General features: G+C 36.9%; 1 protein-coding gene across 6 annotated transcripts in view; it reads right to left on the bottom strand.

Moving 5' to 3' along the window:
• LOC100541605 (uncharacterized) overlaps positions 1 to 18789 on the bottom strand; it is a 42887-nt gene extending 24098 nt beyond the window's left edge. For 2 of the 6 annotated variants that reach the window (XM_085224527.1, XM_085224524.1), the window contains exons 1-16: positions 18641 to 18788; positions 15588 to 15645; positions 14298 to 14441; positions 13771 to 13917; positions 12604 to 12726; positions 11721 to 11888; positions 11196 to 11381; positions 10308 to 10430; positions 9992 to 10105; positions 8017 to 8338; positions 7570 to 7679; positions 7213 to 7330; positions 6321 to 6412; positions 5248 to 5398; positions 1409 to 1518; positions 420 to 546 (exon numbers count right to left, since the gene is read on the bottom strand). In XM_085224527.1, the coding sequence (XP_085080653.1) occupies positions 420 to 546; positions 1409 to 1518; positions 5248 to 5398; positions 6321 to 6412; positions 7213 to 7330; positions 7570 to 7679; positions 8017 to 8338; positions 9992 to 10105; positions 10308 to 10430; positions 11196 to 11381; positions 11721 to 11888; positions 12604 to 12726; positions 13771 to 13917; positions 14298 to 14441; positions 15588 to 15632 (2080 nt within the window). In that variant the 5' untranslated portion in view covers positions 15633 to 15645; positions 18641 to 18788. Of the gene's footprint in view, positions 1 to 419; positions 547 to 1408; positions 1519 to 5247; positions 5399 to 6320; positions 6413 to 7212; positions 7331 to 7569; positions 7680 to 8016; positions 8339 to 9991; positions 10106 to 10307; positions 10431 to 11195; positions 11382 to 11720; positions 11889 to 12603; positions 12727 to 13770; positions 13918 to 14297; positions 14460 to 15587; positions 15646 to 18640 lie in introns of all 6 variants that reach the window. The other 4 variants (XM_085224528.1, XM_085224529.1, XM_085224525.1 and 1 more) reach the window with 3 other exon arrangements.
• Between the last annotated feature and the right edge of the window lie 688 nt (positions 18790 to 19477).

Raw genomic sequence — 19477 nt, forward strand, 5'->3', positions numbered from 1 at the left:
ACAGACAGAAGAGCATCCACACTAAAAAACAACTATTTGATCTTTAAAACAAAGCACACAGCAGTGCAATATAATTCTGTTTTCCAAACAAAACAGTTATGTAGATTGGAAACACACTCACAGGAACATGACTCAACTTAAAAACCACATGATTTTGCCACATAGGGTACTTCACAGGCAGCAAGGCTCAAACAATTCCAGCGTTTAATAATATTTATATTCTACTTCTGAACCAAAACTAGGCAGTTCATCCAGCACGCACATGCTTAAAATGAAACAGAAGAAAACGCAAGCCAAAAAAATTCAACAAAGAATAGAATACACCACAAATGGGTTGTTAGTTGAATTTTGAAAACAAAAATAGACACAAAATACAGATGCTGTGCATGCTTTAATAAACTGTCTAGTCTCTATCACACCTGCATTAGGTGAAGTGTATTCTGGCCACCAACCTCCCATATTTTCTCCTTCAGCTGAATCAGTGCTATCCAGGGTGACATTCAATGCTTCTTGAAAGCATTGTTTCCTATCAAAGCTGTACTCTTCCTACATGCAAAATATAAGAATGACATTTAATTAAAAGAAGAAAAGAAGGAAGGGTAAAATACATATTCCGTTATTAGAAGTGTAGTTTCAGTTAAATATTATAAAATCCAGCAAATGATTCAGATGCATAAATGTAAGCATATGTGACCACCATGGACACCTGTCCAGCCTTAAACTATCATTTCCAGAGAAGCAGAATCCTCCACAGGCTTTGTGCAGGACCTACTACAGCTTTGAAGACACCCTCAGGCATCCGAGAGGCCAACAAATAATTATGTTTGGAAACGTTAATTAGTTCCAGTTTCCACAGTTAACAGCATCCTCTGAAAATCAGGGTGAAGTACTGGAATTAACTAAACATAAAATTATTCTTCCAACAGCAAGTTTATGCAAGTGACATTCTAATTATTTTTATAAAATATTGGGATTTTTTTTTTTTTTGCAAGCAACAGCACCAAGTACCAAAAAGTTAACCGGAATGAACTGACACTAATTACTAACTATTCTATAGATCTCCCTGCAGAGAAATTAATAAAGACTGTATCTAACACAAAACATGGCCGTAACATATGAAGCATGTACACAGCTACAAGGATATGAATTACTCCAGAGGGAGACTCATAATTTTTCAAAGTAAAATTAAGCAGGCTCGTTACTCAAGGAACAGAGAACTGTTATGCCACTAGAATTGCTCCTCATCTTCTGGCTACATTCACAAGCATTTAAAATTTACTACTATATCTGTCTAGTATTCACTTACATAACAGATCTAAGCTCATGAGCCCTTAACCTATCCAACTGTAAAGCATCATATTTTCATTAACATTCAGGTAAAAGTAGATATATGTAACTTTTAACCCACCTGAAGATTCCTGTTGGTCTGATTACTTTTTCTTCCCGCCTGATCCAGCCTGCCCATTCCTTGAACTGTGGTCAGTTCCTCCTCCAGCTCCTGTTGCCCTGAGACTATGGCTGGATCAGAGCAGCCAGGAAAGAACCAGTCATCCTCAATCAGTTTTGTGCCACAGGAAAGTAATTACAATTATATCAGACACTACTACATGAAAAGAGACCTGGGACAGGCTGAAGTCCCTATGAATGACTGACAGAACAAGATTAAAGAAGCAATCCACAGCATTCACCTTGTGATTTCCCTCCAGTGTTACTTAGTAGAACACAAAAATATAGACTGTATATCTATCTCACTAAGAAGAAGCAAACTGAAGTCTAGCATTACTTCTTCGTCACTCTAAAGGAAGTCTTAAAACAAGAGATTGGAAAGGGTGAGGTTACGCCAAAATAACAACAATAATAAATCCAACCAATTCAAGGCCAAATTACATAGCCTTTCGATCTACCAGGTTAAAATATACCCAATATGTATAATAATATCAGCTGAGACAGCTGTGCTTTTTGTAATGTGAACAATCACATCAATTTCATGTAAGTAATGTGTCCATTTCGGCTTCAATTTTAGTGCAAATATGATAATTTGAGGAAGTCACAAGCAAATGTTACACTGCAACTGGCATCAAACCATCTTATCATACATTAATAATACCATTCTTTTTAAAGACAAATACAGAACCACTGTTTAAAAAAAAACAAAAAAAAACACACTGAATAAATTCAGAATATGAAAGCTAAGGTATGCATCTTGTTCATTGTTAGAAATGCTTTTTCATTTTAAGTACATTCCCATCTGTTTTGTGATATGACAAAACACATTTGGGGTGACAGATTAGGTAATAGGTGTATCATGCAAAGCAGACAAAACAGAACAGCTGGTGAAAAGAAATGAAAGTAAAGGTGGCTCCATACTTCAACTGAAAATAAGACAATCGCAGCTATAGCTTTCAACTTAACCATATCAATACACAGTTGTCTTCATAACATGCAAAGTTCAGACAACATTTTACTTATGCATCAGTGAAGTATAACCCAAAAAGTAGTAGATCACACTGGGAATGCTCAGCTTTCATCTCAATTGTACAAGGACAACTTATTCAACAGATTTCATTAAAGCACACTCCTATACCACCTACTAGATGGCAGTAAACTTCTTCCTATAATATTTAAAAACTACATACTTAACAACCATAAAAGACTCAAGCAAAAGATGTTAAAGAAAACCTTTAAGGGCCATTTAAGCAAGACTGCAGAACTGGATTTCCCTTATGGTTTTAATTAAATTTTGGTTTCAATTACATTTTGGTTTCTTGCACAGTCACTTTATCAGCTTTCGTTTTGCACACTTTTGTGCAAACATGAATTCAACTTTTTTTTTTATTTTGTATTTAATCACTACATGTGCTTTTTCAAAGCATATATGTATATATACAAATATACGAATGCCAAATTCTGATCACCTTAAATATTTGCTTACGGAACTATTATTGTAGTCCAGGAAGCAATTCAAAGAGGAAGTGTTATTCAAGATCAGAATTTAATTCCTTCTTTAAAAAAATTAAATGCCTTCAAGTTTAAATTGAAGACATCTCCTTTTAAGTATCATCAGAATGAAAAGTACACTATTCTTTAGGAACCCAACTATTTTTGGTTTTGATAGTGAAAGAAAAAACGACATTACCATTGTCAGATGAAAAATGACAATGTAGAAATTGGAGCTTTAGAATGGTGTAAAACCCTTTGTAAAACATTAAAACACTTTCAGTTAAATTCAGCATTACTTTAACAACAGTTAGTAAGTAAATATATTTTCTAATATTTTGCAGCAGCATAGGAAGCCTTTCATTTGCAATATCTGAAGTAAAAATCTGAATAAAACACTTTTATTCTGATTCACGGTGCATTCAAATTAACATTCAAATTAATAATGTATCTATACTTCTGTGTGTTACTGTTCATGTTACAATATTCAGTGGTTTGCAGAGGAAACAAGCCAGAATTTATAGACACCAATCAACACTATCATCCCCCTAGGATTCTGTAGCTCTTCATACATTCATTCCAAAACAGAAAATTGCCTAACTTGGCAAATTCCCATAGTCTATGACAGAACGAGTAGTGGGTTTCTAGATTGCTTAAAATATTGGTAACTAATATTAATGCAAATAAATCCTGTAACTTACATGGGGGAATATAATTGTTTTTCTTTACATGCTACTGAATTTCAATTTCTATTAAGAATTTCTAAATAAATTCAATTCTTATTTAGTTATATCCAGTTGCAGCAAGCTAAGAATTTTTTCCTCTAGAAATATGGAGTCAGCTGTTACAACAAAGAAAAATAAAGAAACACAACTCAGTTAATGTAAATGAAGAAATGGGCTTTGCAAGAGGGAAAAAAATTAAGTTGAAAGACAGCATTTGTTACACACACTGTTAAAACCCACATACCATCAATGGCAAATATTATAAGGTACTGTTGGCAATTTCCTCAAAAGAACCATCATCAGAAGAAATCAACAACAGTATATTACAAGTTGCCATTGCTGCAGGAACCTGCATGCACAAAACTGATGGGAAACTATGTTCTCACTGGCTGACCAAATCGCAGTGTAGGGTAGGAGTGGAGGGGGAAGGGACGCTGAGGGCTCATCAGGTGTAACGGCAGGAAAAAAAACACCAAAAAAAAACCAAACAGAAACAGAAAGGTCATGCTTATCCCAAGGGGAAAAAATGCAAAATTAAACACAGACTGACGCAGATGAAATTTTACAACTGCTATTAATATTGCATGTGGATCTGTAGTTACCACATATGAGATAACAGGTAGTTTTAATGAAGGGAATATTATTCTCGTCCAAAGTATTACATGGTAAAACTCTCAAAAAGATGAGACAAGATCTTTAAAACAATTCTATGCTTACATACTGAACTTCCAAATTCATCCTTTAAATGAAAAATAATTAATCAATTGCACATTAGAAAGAGAAGACTCAAGTTCTTTAACTGAATTAATTATGATGGTAGGTTGTGCACACTAAAATGTGCTGTTGATCCATTAACTAATGGGACAAAAGTTATAATGAAGTACTAAAAGGTCTGGGAAATAAGCAGTAAAAACTAACTGAAATTTAACCAGACTTTTATGAGATTTAACAGAAGCTGTTTCATTTTCTCATCAACTGTTTAATTAATAATTTAGAAAACTTCAATACTTGAGATCACCCAAAATGTTATTTTCTGTAACACTTACTGTTATTCAACCAACCACACAAGTGACACTTGTTAACAGACTACTAAAGGAAAGTTTCTGATTAATGACATTTAAAGGGAAAAATTGTCCTGCATTTTACTAAAGCGCCACCCAGTATCAAATTTAAACCAGTACCACAGTTTCCCACACCTTTACTCCCTGTTCAAGGCAGGCAGCTTTAACATACGGTGAGCTTTTTGAGCACTGTTCATTCATATGTGGACAGTACACTTCCGAAATAAGTTCAAGCTTTCTTACAGAGCAGCAACTTGGAGGGGAAACAGGACAAGCACATCTACTCATAAAAATGATACAAAGAAAAAAAAAAAATGAACATATGGAAAAAAGATTCAAGGACATAGGAAAAAAACTAAAAATGCAAATTTAAGCTAATTCACTAGCTATATATAATTCTCAAGATTGCATAAAATAGTCATGGTAGAATAGTATAAATTCAGTCTGCAGTAGAATACACAAAGATATAAGATGTGATTGCACATCATATGTAGGTGATAACTTAACTAAGAAAAACAACCCACCTTCTCTCTCCTCCTCAATCTGAGCCATTCTCAAGGCCATAGCAGATTTCTCTTCTCTGACGCGATCACGCGACTCCTCTGATTCTGGTACATTTTCTTGCCATTCCAAGAGTTGACTCTGCAATTCATCCACACTACCTGATTCACTAGCCTAACAAGAGAAAGTGGACATGAAAATATATTCACCAAATCCCCACCATGAACATAAATGACTTTTTAATTTGGCAAGCCATTCACAGAGAAAATTATCCATATTATTCACCAGTTCACATAAATATCTGTGAAAATGAAGATATTATCGTGGATGGTATAAAAAGCAAACCTCACCACTTAGCAAAATATCTAAAATGCTACTTGCCAATTGCACTTTTAGTCTGAAATATACTTCTTAAACAAAAAGTGTTTTTTTTAACCAAAATATTATTATTGTACATTTTCATCTTGAAATATTTCAAAGTAGAACAATATTTAACTTCCTTTCCTTAAGAAATCTCTATTACTTTTATCCACGAGTAGAATGTTTCTGCCTTCCCCTCAAAAGAAAGTCTCGTTTTATAAATTTAACAATCAAACAAACAAAAAAATTTAATTAAAGTTCATAGATAACACTTTCAGCAAAGTATGTTCAAACTGGCTTTGTTGTTAGGCTTGTACAAAATCACTTAGAACTAAGAGTAACATATGCTTTTAACCTATCTGGAAGTCTTTTGGGATAATTTTCTGAATCTTCTCCCTCTGCCATCCATGCCTGGATATTTGTTAAGATTTGTTATTTTCTTCTGAAAGTTACTCAGGTCATACACAAAGTAATAAGAAGTCACACTTCAATAATTTCTGTTAAATGTAACTAAATAAATCATAAGCAGTTTAGGGAAACATAATTTAAAGTATGTGAAAAAGTAAGTAGAAATCCACATTTAAGTAATTCAAATCCTATCAGCTTGTTACTTAACAGCTACTGACATCTCAATTTCATGTATCACTCATCTTTAGCACCAAGATTCAATGAACATACTTTCCAATGTGCCATCTGAGCCAATCAGTAATTCATACAAATCAATTTTAAACTTAACCTGTGAAGCTGCTCTCTTTGTAACTTGGTCAAGATCAGCTTGCAACTTCCTTTGCTGCTCTTCATAGATTTCTAGCTTAGTCAGCAATTCTTCTACAAAAAGAAAATCATGAATTAGGTTTCTTATGATGCAAAACTATTGGAGGATCAATAAAGGCACAGAAAAAAGAATCAAAATGGAAATTTAGTTGATTGACTTCAATAAGAAGGCCTGTGCTGGGCTATGCTGTCCACTTACCCACAAGACTGACTTCTTGTTTATTAAATACTGATGAGTGAGTGCTTTAAATTTAATCGACTAACAGTTTAGACCACTAAACTGAAAATTCTACCATTTTCCATTAAAAAAAAAAAAAAAGAATGTCATAAAAACTAACAAGATAAGACAAAAAAAATCTCTTTGAGCTGTATTTTAAATCTAATTACCACTCTGAGGTTTTATACAAAAGTTTTTCTCAAAATCTTTATACAAGAAAAAAAAAAAACATTTGAGATAATTCTTAATTTAAGCTCACTGCTCTTTACCATTTATTATACATACTCTGCTACATTTTTCCAAATATGCTCATTTTTCGTCCTAAGAAAATACCTCTTCCACTTTACTAGAGAACCTGATACACATTCTGTCAAATACAACAAGGCCTGAACAATAAAGCACAAGAACGTTTAGGGAAGGAACAACAGAGTTGCAACTCTGAGTTAAGTAGTGTATGCTGTTGCTCAAAGCAGCATGAAGTTACCTCCAAATCTGTTTGAAAAAAGAAAAGATATATACTGGAAATTTAGAACAAACAAGTCAAAAGTCCATTTAACCCTCCTTGCCTCTTTACTCTGAACCATCTGCAATAGAGTAGTAAAAAAGATATTTTTATTAGCTTTTTCCCTTGTTTTACCATTCTGAGTTCTTATTTCTTGTAATGATTGCAGTTTTAATTCCAGTTCTTCTTTTTCAACTTCTAATTCTGACACACGATTGTTCAAGGCTGACAGATCATTATTCTTCGATGAGAACTAAAATGAAAAGCAGCTGTAAGCTTTTTAAATGCATCAAAATTTGTACATTTTGTTGTTGCAATTTCCTCCTGTATCAACATTTAGCTTTCATTCAATTTTTATACTATTTTTATACTAAAATATAGCTATTTTGAATGAATTATTTCAATATTCTATTTACCCCATATTTTACTTTTTTCAGTGAAGTAAAGACATTTTATAAACAGGTTTGTAGCATTAAAAAATGCTGCACATACATTTTTCAGCTCATCTTCCAACTGTTTGATTCTTGATTTAGACCAAGCCTTCATTTTCAGAAACTTAGCTTCAGATTTGCTGGCCTCTTCTGTCTTCAATTTCAATTGTACTAAAAAGCAAGGCATAAAAATTACTTAAAATCCTAGAACAATTATCAGTAAGGACTTATGTTTAATTTCTTTAGCAACTGAAAGTAACACTTAAACAAGACAACTGCATTTAGAGAAGAAAAACATTAAGAAATGTAGTGAGCAACTTACAGTGATATCTTTACATTCCCATAACCCTCACAATAACAGTGCTTCTGCACATGTACTTTTTGTGGTGATAACTTTTTCCAGTGGATTTTATGGAGCTCTATTTGAAAAACGAATGAAATTGGCATACAGTATGAAAGGGTATGGTGCAAAGTAATTTCATACATGACAACTTTTTAAATAGGATACCTTCTAATTCTTCCATCTTCTCTTTGGATGTAGACTCCAGATCTGCAACATCTTTTGAGTTACTCTGCCCACTACCAGTTAATTCTGCCACTTGTTTCTTAAGCTGAAACAGAGCCTGATCTTTCTCTTGCAGCTCAGTTTCATGTTTCTCTTGAATTTCATGCAGCTCAGCATTGTATTTCTCCCTGGCTTCTGTCATTTCAAGCATGTGTTTCTCCATCATATCTTTTATCTGTGCTCTCAATACATGCCTCTCAGCATCCAGTTTGGACTGGAGGTTTTCTTTTTCAGACTGCAGACGTTTCATGTTTTCAGTAATCTCCTGTTAAAAAAAAAAAAGTTTATTTTCTGATATGAAGTATTTTCAGTACCACTGTGAAACATTATATGACATTCTTACACACTTCATCGTGCTGTAATCAGAAAAGGATGCTGCTGTTGGCCAACTGGCTCTAGTACAAAAAACCCAGCTTCAATTTCAAAGGGCTCCATGGGAACTTCAAAAACCAGCACTGCTATTTTTGGGTGCAAACTACATACAACATCTCCCCATAGGCAAAAGTGGAATAAAAATGAATGTTCTGATGTATGGCGTGCAGGAAAACTGCAAGATCTAACAGTGATATCAAGGATTGAGAATGTTCACTATAACACCATTCAGATGTTGTTACTTACATTGTTAGAATTTAAACTAGCAAACTACAGTCTAGCTGTTTTTTACAGAATCCTGTTGCTAACTAGTTCTCTGTTGGTGCTTATTCTACTTTCAGTGCTTTCATAGTAGTTATAATACAAGAGGTAGAAAAGATTACAGATCTCCCTAGAAGAGTATGACAGCAGTTCAACAGATAAGATTTGCTGTACAAAAGCCAGCATTCATAATCCATAAACTGTCCACGTAAAGAGGTTGTGAAGGACAGCAGAGACAATATTTTCAAAATGTGATTATACTGCATAAGTAAAGGAAGATTTCCTGCTATTTTGATACTAAGATCAAGGATCCACAACAGTTAAAACTGTTCTAAGTTCATGTTGTCATATTTCACCTTTCCCACTATCCTCAAGTTGTGCATTTCTGTCCCCTCAATGCATTAGCACTGGGTACTATTCCTGTAGAGCATCTTCCTCCAAGATACATCTAACCCCAGGAAAAAAAAAACAACAAAAAACAAAAGCCTGCATAAGGCACAACACATAATAAATGTGAAGGATGAATAAAGCACTGATTCAGCTAGGATAACAGCTCGTAGATCATTTTTGCTGTGGATCCTGACTATGTCATCAGGACAGGATGCCTACCTGGTTACATACACAGTTTAAATAATTTTTAATGGATTGTGAGTCTGACAACCCTCTTGGCAAGTGGAAAATATTTTAGAAATATTATGGCTAGATTGCTGGTCCTGACACTTCTCAAACAAGTTGTTTCGGCAAAGAGTCTCAAAAGCTTGAGGAACTGCAATGTCCTTTTCCTACATTGTTGAACTGAAGTAGCAGCACTTAAAAGGCTATAATCAGGGTTCACAATAGGTGCTTAAACACAAAGAAACCTGATTAGCTATAGGTTTTGCAATCAGTAGAAATACTTCAAAAGGAAGGGCACACTACTAGCAAAACATTCTCTTTAGGGAAAAAAAAAGAAAGCCTCAGTTTTGGAGTTCTCTCCAAAACTCTGAACTAGAGAAACTGAAGTTTTTTGACAGCAAAAAGTCTTTCATATATAATAAATGAATCAAAACTATGGGTGACAACTGACAATTTTGTATTTCATGGGATTTATTTCTCCTTAAAATTCATTTCCTAACTGAAATTAATATTTGTTTGCACAATCATGATTACATTATCAGCATGTGTGAAAACCATCCAGAGCACTGTCAAAGTATTTTACACAGAATCATCTTTGTACACAATCAACAGTTTTTGGAACTTGTAATTGATCAGGTGAGTTGAGCAGGGTGCATACGATATTTCTTACTTTCAACTCCTGGTCCTTGGCATCCAGTTCTTTTTGCAGCACATCTATAACCTGTGTTCTTCCCAGCATGACTTCTTCCTTTTCATGGAGCTTCTGCTTCAGGGCCTTTAATAGCTAGCAAAAAAAATCAAGCTATCAATATAGAGGTTAACACTTTCAGAAAACAAAGTGAACATCCCATCTTTAGTTTCCAAACAAGACACCTGAACAGTGTCATAGAAGTCTTTGTGATTCTGTGGTACTGGTTGTTAATTACATTATTCCAAACTCCCACAGCTAAGTCAAAGCAATTTACCGAGTTTCCAAAGCAACACACCTGTTCTAAGTCAGCACTTGCATCAGATTTAGCAGCTAATTTAAAGAGCTCCTGCTCATGCTTTTTTCCCTGTGCTTCCAGCTCTTTTTCCTTTTCATGAATTATATTTTGAAGCACACGTACCTGAAAACACATACAAAGAAAATATGAAACCTGTTCAGAAAAGTACATTAAAAGAACACTGAAGTAACTAAAGTACAGCAAGATAATGTGTTCCATAAGTCTGAGTTTTGCTTCCACTTAGTAGTAAATATAGCAATCAATCAGTGATTACCAAAGACAATGATGCATACAGATAAATCTCTAACTTGCATGAAATGTGCCTCAAATCTACAGTAACAAACTTCAAATGACAAGAAAGACACTGAGGCCCTGGAGCATTTCCAGAGAAAGGCAATGAAGCTGTGCTGGGTTTGGAGCAAAAATTGTATGTGGAACAGCTGAGGGAACTGGGATTGTTCAGTCTGAAAAAGAGGATGCTGACTGTATTCAGAATGGTTAAATAACTCAAAAACTCTAGACACTGCATGTGTACACTTCTGCACCTTCAGGAACAGTGCCACAAGGAAGAGGGTTTGGAGGTTCTTCTACTAGAATGCTCCACAACTCATTTCACTCATTTACATCCTAGTTCCTCTGTGCACAGACATCAGCCACATCGTTAAAATCCCTCCTTGCACAATACTTTCATTTTCAATAATCACCAGTACAAACCATCTACTGACAGTCTCATTGTTTTTTTATTTCACCTGATAATTATTTAGACCTTAACTCAAGAATCACTGAAAATTAAGAATGGCTCTTCTCAGATATTGAGATAGCACTACTACAGCTAAGACATCACTTCTTCCACCACCAAATGTAAATGTTTTTACAGTGCTTACTTACATTTTCTATATATGTGGCTTCCATCTTTTGGAAACGCTCTCTTTCATTGCTCTGAACATTTTTAAGACTCTCAATCTCTTCCTGGAACAAGCTGCATTTTTCTTCACTGTCTCCAACCTTCTTGTTAAGTTGCTGAACAAGAATCTGCATGCTTTGTAGGGATGATTCTTTAATGGATAGCTCGTTCTTTAGAATGCAAACCATAAAATGATAAGAAGAATGGCTCCAAAATAAAGAAAAAGCAATCATCACGAATCACCTTCTAGCCTTTCCTCTAATGTTAAGCACATTAAACTAGAAATTCAGGTTTGGTATAAATTTGTATGAAGTTTGTCAGCAGATTCCAAAGTCAGTATTAATGATACTGACTAAAGTAAATAAATATTAGATCTAACAAAATAAATGAGATAATAAGTGAAAAAATTGTAGTCACATGAATAACGACAGATTATTTATGCTTCAGAAAGGAACTGATCATATAACAGCAGGGTTTGTTGGGTTCCTTGAAATTGCTATGAAATATACCTTCAGCTCTTCATTGGGCAAGAGTACTTCATTGTTAACACCACCTGATCCACATGCTATCTGTAAATCGATGATATAGGCATCTCTTTCAGCTAACTTCTTTTCTTTCTCTGCCAGCATGGCATCCATTTCAGTCCCCCGATAGCGCTGAGCCTCCAATTCAGCATCCTGAAAATGAAAAGACAACACAGCATGTAATCTATACTTCTATCATCTACAGCACAGAAGACCAGTTTGTACTACCTCCTTACAGCCTATTTTAAGTTACTGAAAAAACTGCCACCACATTTATAACACAGTTCAATTTTAGCCACGACATTTAATTACGAAGTCTGTTTCTCACTGAAATTCTGCAGCACTCACATTCCTGCCACTTTCTACAGTCAATAATATGCACAGGACACATACTATGAAATTACTCCTTGCTTGCGTTTCTTTCCATTATGAATTGCTTTTTGCAACTCAAGCAAAACAGCATTTTCATTTAAAATAAAAGGTTTAAAGATGATATTAAACCACACAGGTCATACAATTTTTTCTTTTCCATTTACTATCAAAATACCATAGAAGTATTCTAGAGAATTCATTAACTGAAGGCACAACAAAACAACTATTACTGTATTTTCTCAAGCAGGTTATAACATTATAACATGGACGTTGTGTTGGGGGACATGGTTTAGTGAGAACTGTTGGTGATAGGTAGATGGTTGGACTGGATGATCTTGTAGGTCTTTTCCAACCTTGGTGTTTCCGTGATTCTGTGATACATCCTTCTCTTTCTTCTCAATCAAAAACTTTCTCAGAACATCTGTTTAGCCTTTAAATATAACCATGCACCACAAATGTGAAAAAAACACACACTAAGCATCACTTAAAATACCACCTTTTTTTGTAACTCTTCATTTTTTTGTGTGATCTGGGATTCCAGTTCTTCAATTCTCTTTCTCAGCACCAATATTTTCCCACGATTTGCTGCAGCGTTTTCCTGGTCACCATCTCTTGATGCCTGCAAAAACATGGAGTCTTTAATACCATAAATAGGTAGTGACTGGTTTTGGGGTACCTCCACCTATTCCAACAGCAATATTGGTGAAATAAAGTACTCTTTACTCGTGGTTGGTATTTCCATTCCCTTATATACAAATCCAAGAAGCTAAACAAAGGCAGCATGGTATTCCTTTTAAGCATGTAGAAATCATCGTATTTAAACTATTAATAATAATTATTGATGCAAAGTAAACTGAAACATGCAGAAGGGGTATTTATTTCCTCTGACCATTGCAAGCCATAACCTGGCAAGTGTAATCAATGTAACACAGAGGAAAGAAGAAACTGTTGGAGGGAGTGGGGAAAAAAGTGTCAACTAAATCCCTCCAAATCACAGTATTTCCAATCAGAATTCAGAAGGCACAATGACTGGATTATAGAAATTATTTGTCATTACAAAAGAAATCAAACCCAACTGCTAGGAAAATAAATCAGATATTCAAATAATTAGTCAAATCTTAAAGTCTCACTAAAGTTATTACAGAAGTTACAAGACATTAAAACATGCTTTCTAGAAGGAAAACAAATCTACTCATATGAAAGCAGTAGTATAAACAAATTTAAAAAATCTCTGTTTCTGGTAAAATACTGGTCAGCTAAAACGAGAGATTACTACATTTAATCCAAACCTTGCTTCCAAGGCCATTTCTAGATTTCCACGGTTGTTCTGGTTATTAAAATTACAAGGTGGGTTTTTTAGTTTCATTTCCTCTCAAAAACATATATTCCTGACTCATGTGTGAAGAGTTTGAGATGCTAATAAGACAAACAGCAGCACAATTTTTTAGTTTTTTATTTAACTAAAACAATTTGAAAGCACAATGCACAATTTTCTAAATTTCTATAGCAAAATAAATTAGATAGAAATATACAGATAGGCAGACAGCAACTACAAAGTTTATCTTGATTGCAACCTGATCAAAGCAGCTCAAAACTGGGACTTCAGTTCCATATTCAAGTCTAGCATATTAAACTGTCCACTTCTGAGCTTAAAGGCACTTACCTTTTTTGGTTCTGCTTTTTCCTCTGAGTCTCCTGATGCTGACAACTGTTTCTTAAGTTCTTCCAGTTGTGAGGTTAACGATGCAACCTTGGCTTTGTTTTGCAGCTTCACTTTGGAAAGTTTGGCATCAGCAGATTCCTTCTCCTCCTACAAACATCAGAGTCACAAACAACTTAAATCAGCTCCATGAGCAACTGCATCCTTCAAGTGTCCCATTAAAAACAAACGGATAAAAATCTAAAAACAAAACTAAGAAATCTAAATCCAAAACAAAGTTTTGGAAGAGACTGAAGAGACTGCTGCCTGTGTAATATTCAAATTCAGTTAACTTTTGGAACAGACGATATGTTGGCAAAAACCTAGAACATCCAGGCATCCGTAACAGCTAATTGTTAGCAATGCATCCTGAAGTTCCTCCAGTTGCTGTAGCTGACTGTTAAGCTTTTATATACAAAATCAGCTTACGGCAAACAGGACTGAAGTATTTTTTTTAAACAGTCTTTTTGACAGGAACACATACACGGTACCTTTAACTGATGATCTTTATTTCGAAGCTCAGCATCCTTCTCTCGAACAAGCTCCTTTAGCTGTATTACCAGCTGCTCAGTACTTGCCAGCTGTTCAGTCAAATCCGTCACCGACATGCTTCTTGCATCTTGTGAGCCCGCAGCCTGCAGACATTAACTACACTTTGAACAAACAAAATGGTGCAGACAATGCTCCTTGTGCAAAAAAATCATCTGTTTTGATGTGGGGTTTTTTTGGGGGGAGGAGGGGGTTGGGGAGGGGGCTTGAAAGGCAAGAGGGTGTGTTTGTTTTCTAAACACATACAGCAAATCTTTTTAGAACACAACATTAAAACATGCATCTACTATATGTGCACATACCAGACTGGTCATAGCTAGTTTGACAGATAAAGTAACAGAAGGGGTTATATAAAACCATGTTAAAAAGATCTCCCAACATAGTTGTAATGATCTGATTTCTTCTAAGTAGGAACACTCTTCACTGTACTATGGTTCGGTCAGACCATTCCACCATTTTGTTTAGACCCAATCAATCTCTGTATTTTGCCACCTCAGAAATTCCTTGCAGTTTCTTCCTTTTCCTCATCTTTATAGAGCTCTTGTACAGCAACCTTCCCTTCTGTCCCTGATCTAAGATCTGTGTGGAATCATAAAAAGAAACCTGAAAGACTTCAAGTGGATCTAGCTAACTCTACTCGAGGCTTTACAGAAAGCTTTATTTTTTAAGGAAGCAGAAATAAAAAACAGTATCCCTCACCTTTCCCTCAATAAGAGTTTTTCCAAAATAAGCTTTAACGTAACTATAGCAATAGTTCATAATAGTTCATTTAAAATAACATTTTTTTTCCTGACAACACTGATTTTGAATGGCTAAACAAATCATGAAAATAATTAATAGCTATACCAAATGCTGAGCAACTTAATGTACAAGGGCTGAACTTTCTTAACTACTGGATTTTCATCATGACATCCAGTAGTACTGTTACTGGACCTAGAGGTAACAAAATATTTTACTGAACACTATGCACAAATAACACACTTGGGATAAAGCCCATAAAACTGCTCTGAATTTTCTCTTAAAACAATGTAAGCATAATGAAGAGGAGCAGAGCAGTGGTGTTATGATTAAACATCACGCAGAATGGAAGCAAGAACCCAATTTGACTTATGGAGTCATAAAAGCAAATGATGGTAAAAGCAATCAAGCAACTTCTTTATGAAAGAGCAAATACATATTATTGCATAACATCCATTAGAGAAATTATTACTGAAAAGTAGTTCATTACTTACTACTGCTTTGGAAGGAGAATCATCTCCACTACCCCATTTCCACATAGTTTCAAGATGGCTATGGAAAACATAAAAGAAATAATAAAACAGTGAACATCAGTGACTCTCAGATAACTCTAATCAACTCGTCCTCTCTGCACATTTCAAAGTAAAATATTTGAATCTAACTTGTTTGTTCAATGGTGACTGCACCTCTGATTTCCATCACATTACTAGTTGCTAAGATATAATTACACTTTGTATAAAATATGCATACTATGCCTTTTGACTCCTAGTTTGTAAAGTGTCAACACTGTTAAAAAAAAAAAAATCCAAAGAAGCCTTTAAAATGTAAATACTGTAAAGTAGTATTCAGCATAGTTGCTATTTCCACATGTAAATAAAAGATAGAAGCACTGCTAATATTTAACCAGACCTTAAACACTGCCTGCTACTGCTGTATGACAGGGTTCATATCAACGTGTGGTTCTATAAAACCACACACGTAAAATCTTCAAAGAACACCATCCTGCATTACGTGCCATGCAACCATCTTCATCTGAGAAATAAAGTCAGCGCTGCAACCCTTGAAATCACTGATCAGTCTGTTAAATATCAGCAGTGGACACTGCTGGAGCAGCACTTATCCTTGCTCCTTTGCTCTGCAGCAAGCACCACTGATTTCTAAATAGTAACAAAGTATTAGACACGTGTAATTGTAGTCTCTGGCTGTGGAAAGCTGTAGACTCATAAATTAAGGCAACTCAGGGCTCTAAGGTGGCGAAATCCTGAAGATCAAAAGGTCAGAAGGCAGCTCAGGGGTTAAGAACAATCCTGCATAATAGTGATAGGCCTGGCTGAGAAAAAAAACAGGCAGTCTTCAAAATACCCCATGCTGTAAACACCAGACTGCGCCGTGGAGATGTATATTAAGAACAGACAGATGTTGCTCTGTCACTGGATAATACTCCAAACAGCAGCACAAAGTGAAAAGCCAGGCCCTACCTGTTCTATAATCTCCACTCTCCACTGGCAACACCCATCTGTACAGCATACTTTTGAAATATGCACACACAGATCAGTCAGCACTACTGAATTTGGAAACCAGTTTATTATAAACATTAGCACATAGCTTACCTTAAAAAGTATGCAGAATGATAGTAGAGACTGCTTTTAAAGATGTTTATCTTCTAAAAGCTAAAAACAGCCATCACAGACTGCAATCTATGGCCTATGTTATCTACAAGGTCAAAATGGATTATGCTAAGAATCTTTCCTAACATTAAAACCAACAAAGTAACTATGGGCTTGGGGATGGAAATTATATAACTTAAAAGTAAAAACCCTATCTATGACTCCTCCAGAGCCCTAACATCAAATCTGCTCTCATTAAAAAGCTCATTTCCAGATACATAAAAGGGTTACTGAGGTACAGAGAAGCTAAAAGGGACTCATTGAACGTAATATGGTGGTGCATTTACATTTTACTTATGAATATTTCAGCTCATTTCCAGCTTTGACTGAAGCAATTGCCTTCAGCCACTTCATGTGCCAGCATTCCTGCCTGAATACCTTAACTGCTACTTTCCCAATCATCTTTATTTATAGCAGGGTTACTAAATATTGAGAAGTTTTCCAAACTAACTTGGAAACAAAAACAAAAATTCCTCACCCAGCATGAAGCCAACCAATAGTGATTTTTGCTTTTCTTTTGCTGACAACAAATTAAAGCACCAAGGCTGCAGCTGGAATGCTCAGCACAATCCTTTCTTCTTGTAGTATTATCTGCACAGAACTTAATCAAGTTTTCTATCCCAATTGTCCTTCCAGTGCTAGCCTATTTCCTGGACATAAGACTATCAGTCATCAAGCACAAAAGAAGCTGAGAGTCCGAACGGTCTGTGGCTACCTTCTCTGTGTTTGTCTTTTTGCTGCAAGATCTACCTGCTCACCCTCACTTTAAATGTTCCACACTGCTCCATCACCACCAGTACCTCATCCTGCTCTTGGTCTTGCATTTCCTACCATGCTGATCATCATCCTTTGCCATGCACTATACGCTCACTTCTCTCAACGTTTCCTTCACTGAGGAACAACAGGCAGCATACTCAAATCTTTTGCGAATTCCAAGAGATAGAACTAAGGTCTCCTTAACTGCAGTGAAGGAAGTTTCTCCTTATGCTCAAAGGACAACTGAGGTTTCAGCTCTTATCACAATGGGATTTTATCAAAGAAAAAAGCTCCTCTGGCAGCTTTGGCTCCATAGTCGTCCATTCTATTGGTCCTACTCTAGCTGCAGTCAAGTCCAGCTAAAAAAATCTAACCATGCATTCACCTGGGGGAGTTCCAGCCTGCTCACTTCCCTGAGCCAGCTATGTCAAGGCCTGGCACCAGGGGCAATGAAGAGCACACAGCTGTGGGCAGGGCACCTTTCAGCAGCAGCACATACGTGAGAGGTCACAGAACCCCCATACTCATTTTCCCCACGGCTGTTCAAAGCCATTCTGATATAAAGATGGCTTCATGCACGCTCACTGAGCTCTCAATATGAAGGCATTACAGGAGCTCTTCTCCTTCACTACAGAAGCACAGCAGCAAACAGAGGCAGAACTACCAGGGAAGGCAACGGTGCTCCCTTCCTCTTCTTTCACACGTCTATAGTAGAAAGATTATCAACAGTGCTTTATTACTTCTAATACAATTGTTTGAACACTTGTGCTTTAAACACAGAGGCCGAAAGAAAAGCGTGTCCATTTATTTATTTTCTCACTGCACCTGCACAGTTTTGCTTTTACCCGAAACTGATTTAACAGCACATCCGCACAGTTGTTACACGTGCTTGTTACAAACAGCTCCTCGAGAACACAGATCACGTTCCCCTGGAAAGGCGGCCATACCTCCCGGCCGTACACACTTCCTGCAGTGCCACCAGCACCGTCACCGCAATCCGTCCAAGGCCCATTCAGGCTCAGGGCCAAGGCAGAATACAGCCCCAGCGAGGAGGCCCGGCCGGGTCTTCCTCCCCCCACCCGATCGCCCCAGCTCGCGAAATGGCTCCGCACGGCCCCACTCACCTGCGGGCGCCGGTGGGCGGGCGAGCCGCGCCGGGCTCCACGCAGCGCTACCGCCTCCTCCGCCTGCGCCTCGGCACGGCCCCGCAGCGCCCGGCACGGCAGCGAGCCACGCCCCCCGCGGCACGTCGATATTGCGCCCCCTGGCGGCGCGGAGGAGCCTCGGCCCTGAGGGAGCGCGACAGCCGATGACCGACGAGGGAAAGCATCGGGAAGAGATGAGCATCTCTGCGAGTATCGGTGCGCTGCGGATACATTAACGACAAACATAACGACAGCCGCGCCGTCACTGTTCTCGGAGATGAAGTGAAACAGCTTTCCCAGTATGACCAACGTCACAGCGTTGCTTTTCCCAATGTGCCCTTCTTTCCAGTTCGCAGCTGGTGTCCTATGACTAAGGACGCCATTTATTAAAAGACTGCCTGGTCCTTTCCTTCAGCTGCTGCTGGGCCAAGTGATGCGAGGCCAGGATCTCCCACAGGCACTTCCCACTGAAATTCCCAGCCACGTCTGGCCATGGGCTTCCCGGCGCCACGTGCATGAATGCTCTCAGGAATAAAGGCTTCTTTGGGAAGCGCGTGCATGGGAACAACAGCACTGTGTTACACCCTCACAACACACTTGGGTTAGCTAGCATTTGCAAAACAGGGGCTGGAAGGCATCTTACCGAAAACTAAACTCCTAACCACTTCAACAAGACTGGCATTTGATCAGTTCTAGAGATTTTCACGTGCAGGAAAGAGGCTTCAGATATAACAGTTTAGAACATTCAGGTAATGGTCCATCTGTGTTCAGGTAGTTTTCCTCATTTGTTTCTGAACAGATTTTTCTGCACTGTAT

This window comes from Meleagris gallopavo, chromosome 5 (genome assembly GCF_905368555.1).
Source record: "Meleagris gallopavo chromosome 5, MGAL_WU_HG_1.1, whole genome shotgun sequence".
Classification (NCBI taxonomy): domain Eukaryota; kingdom Metazoa; phylum Chordata; class Aves; order Galliformes; family Phasianidae; genus Meleagris; species Meleagris gallopavo.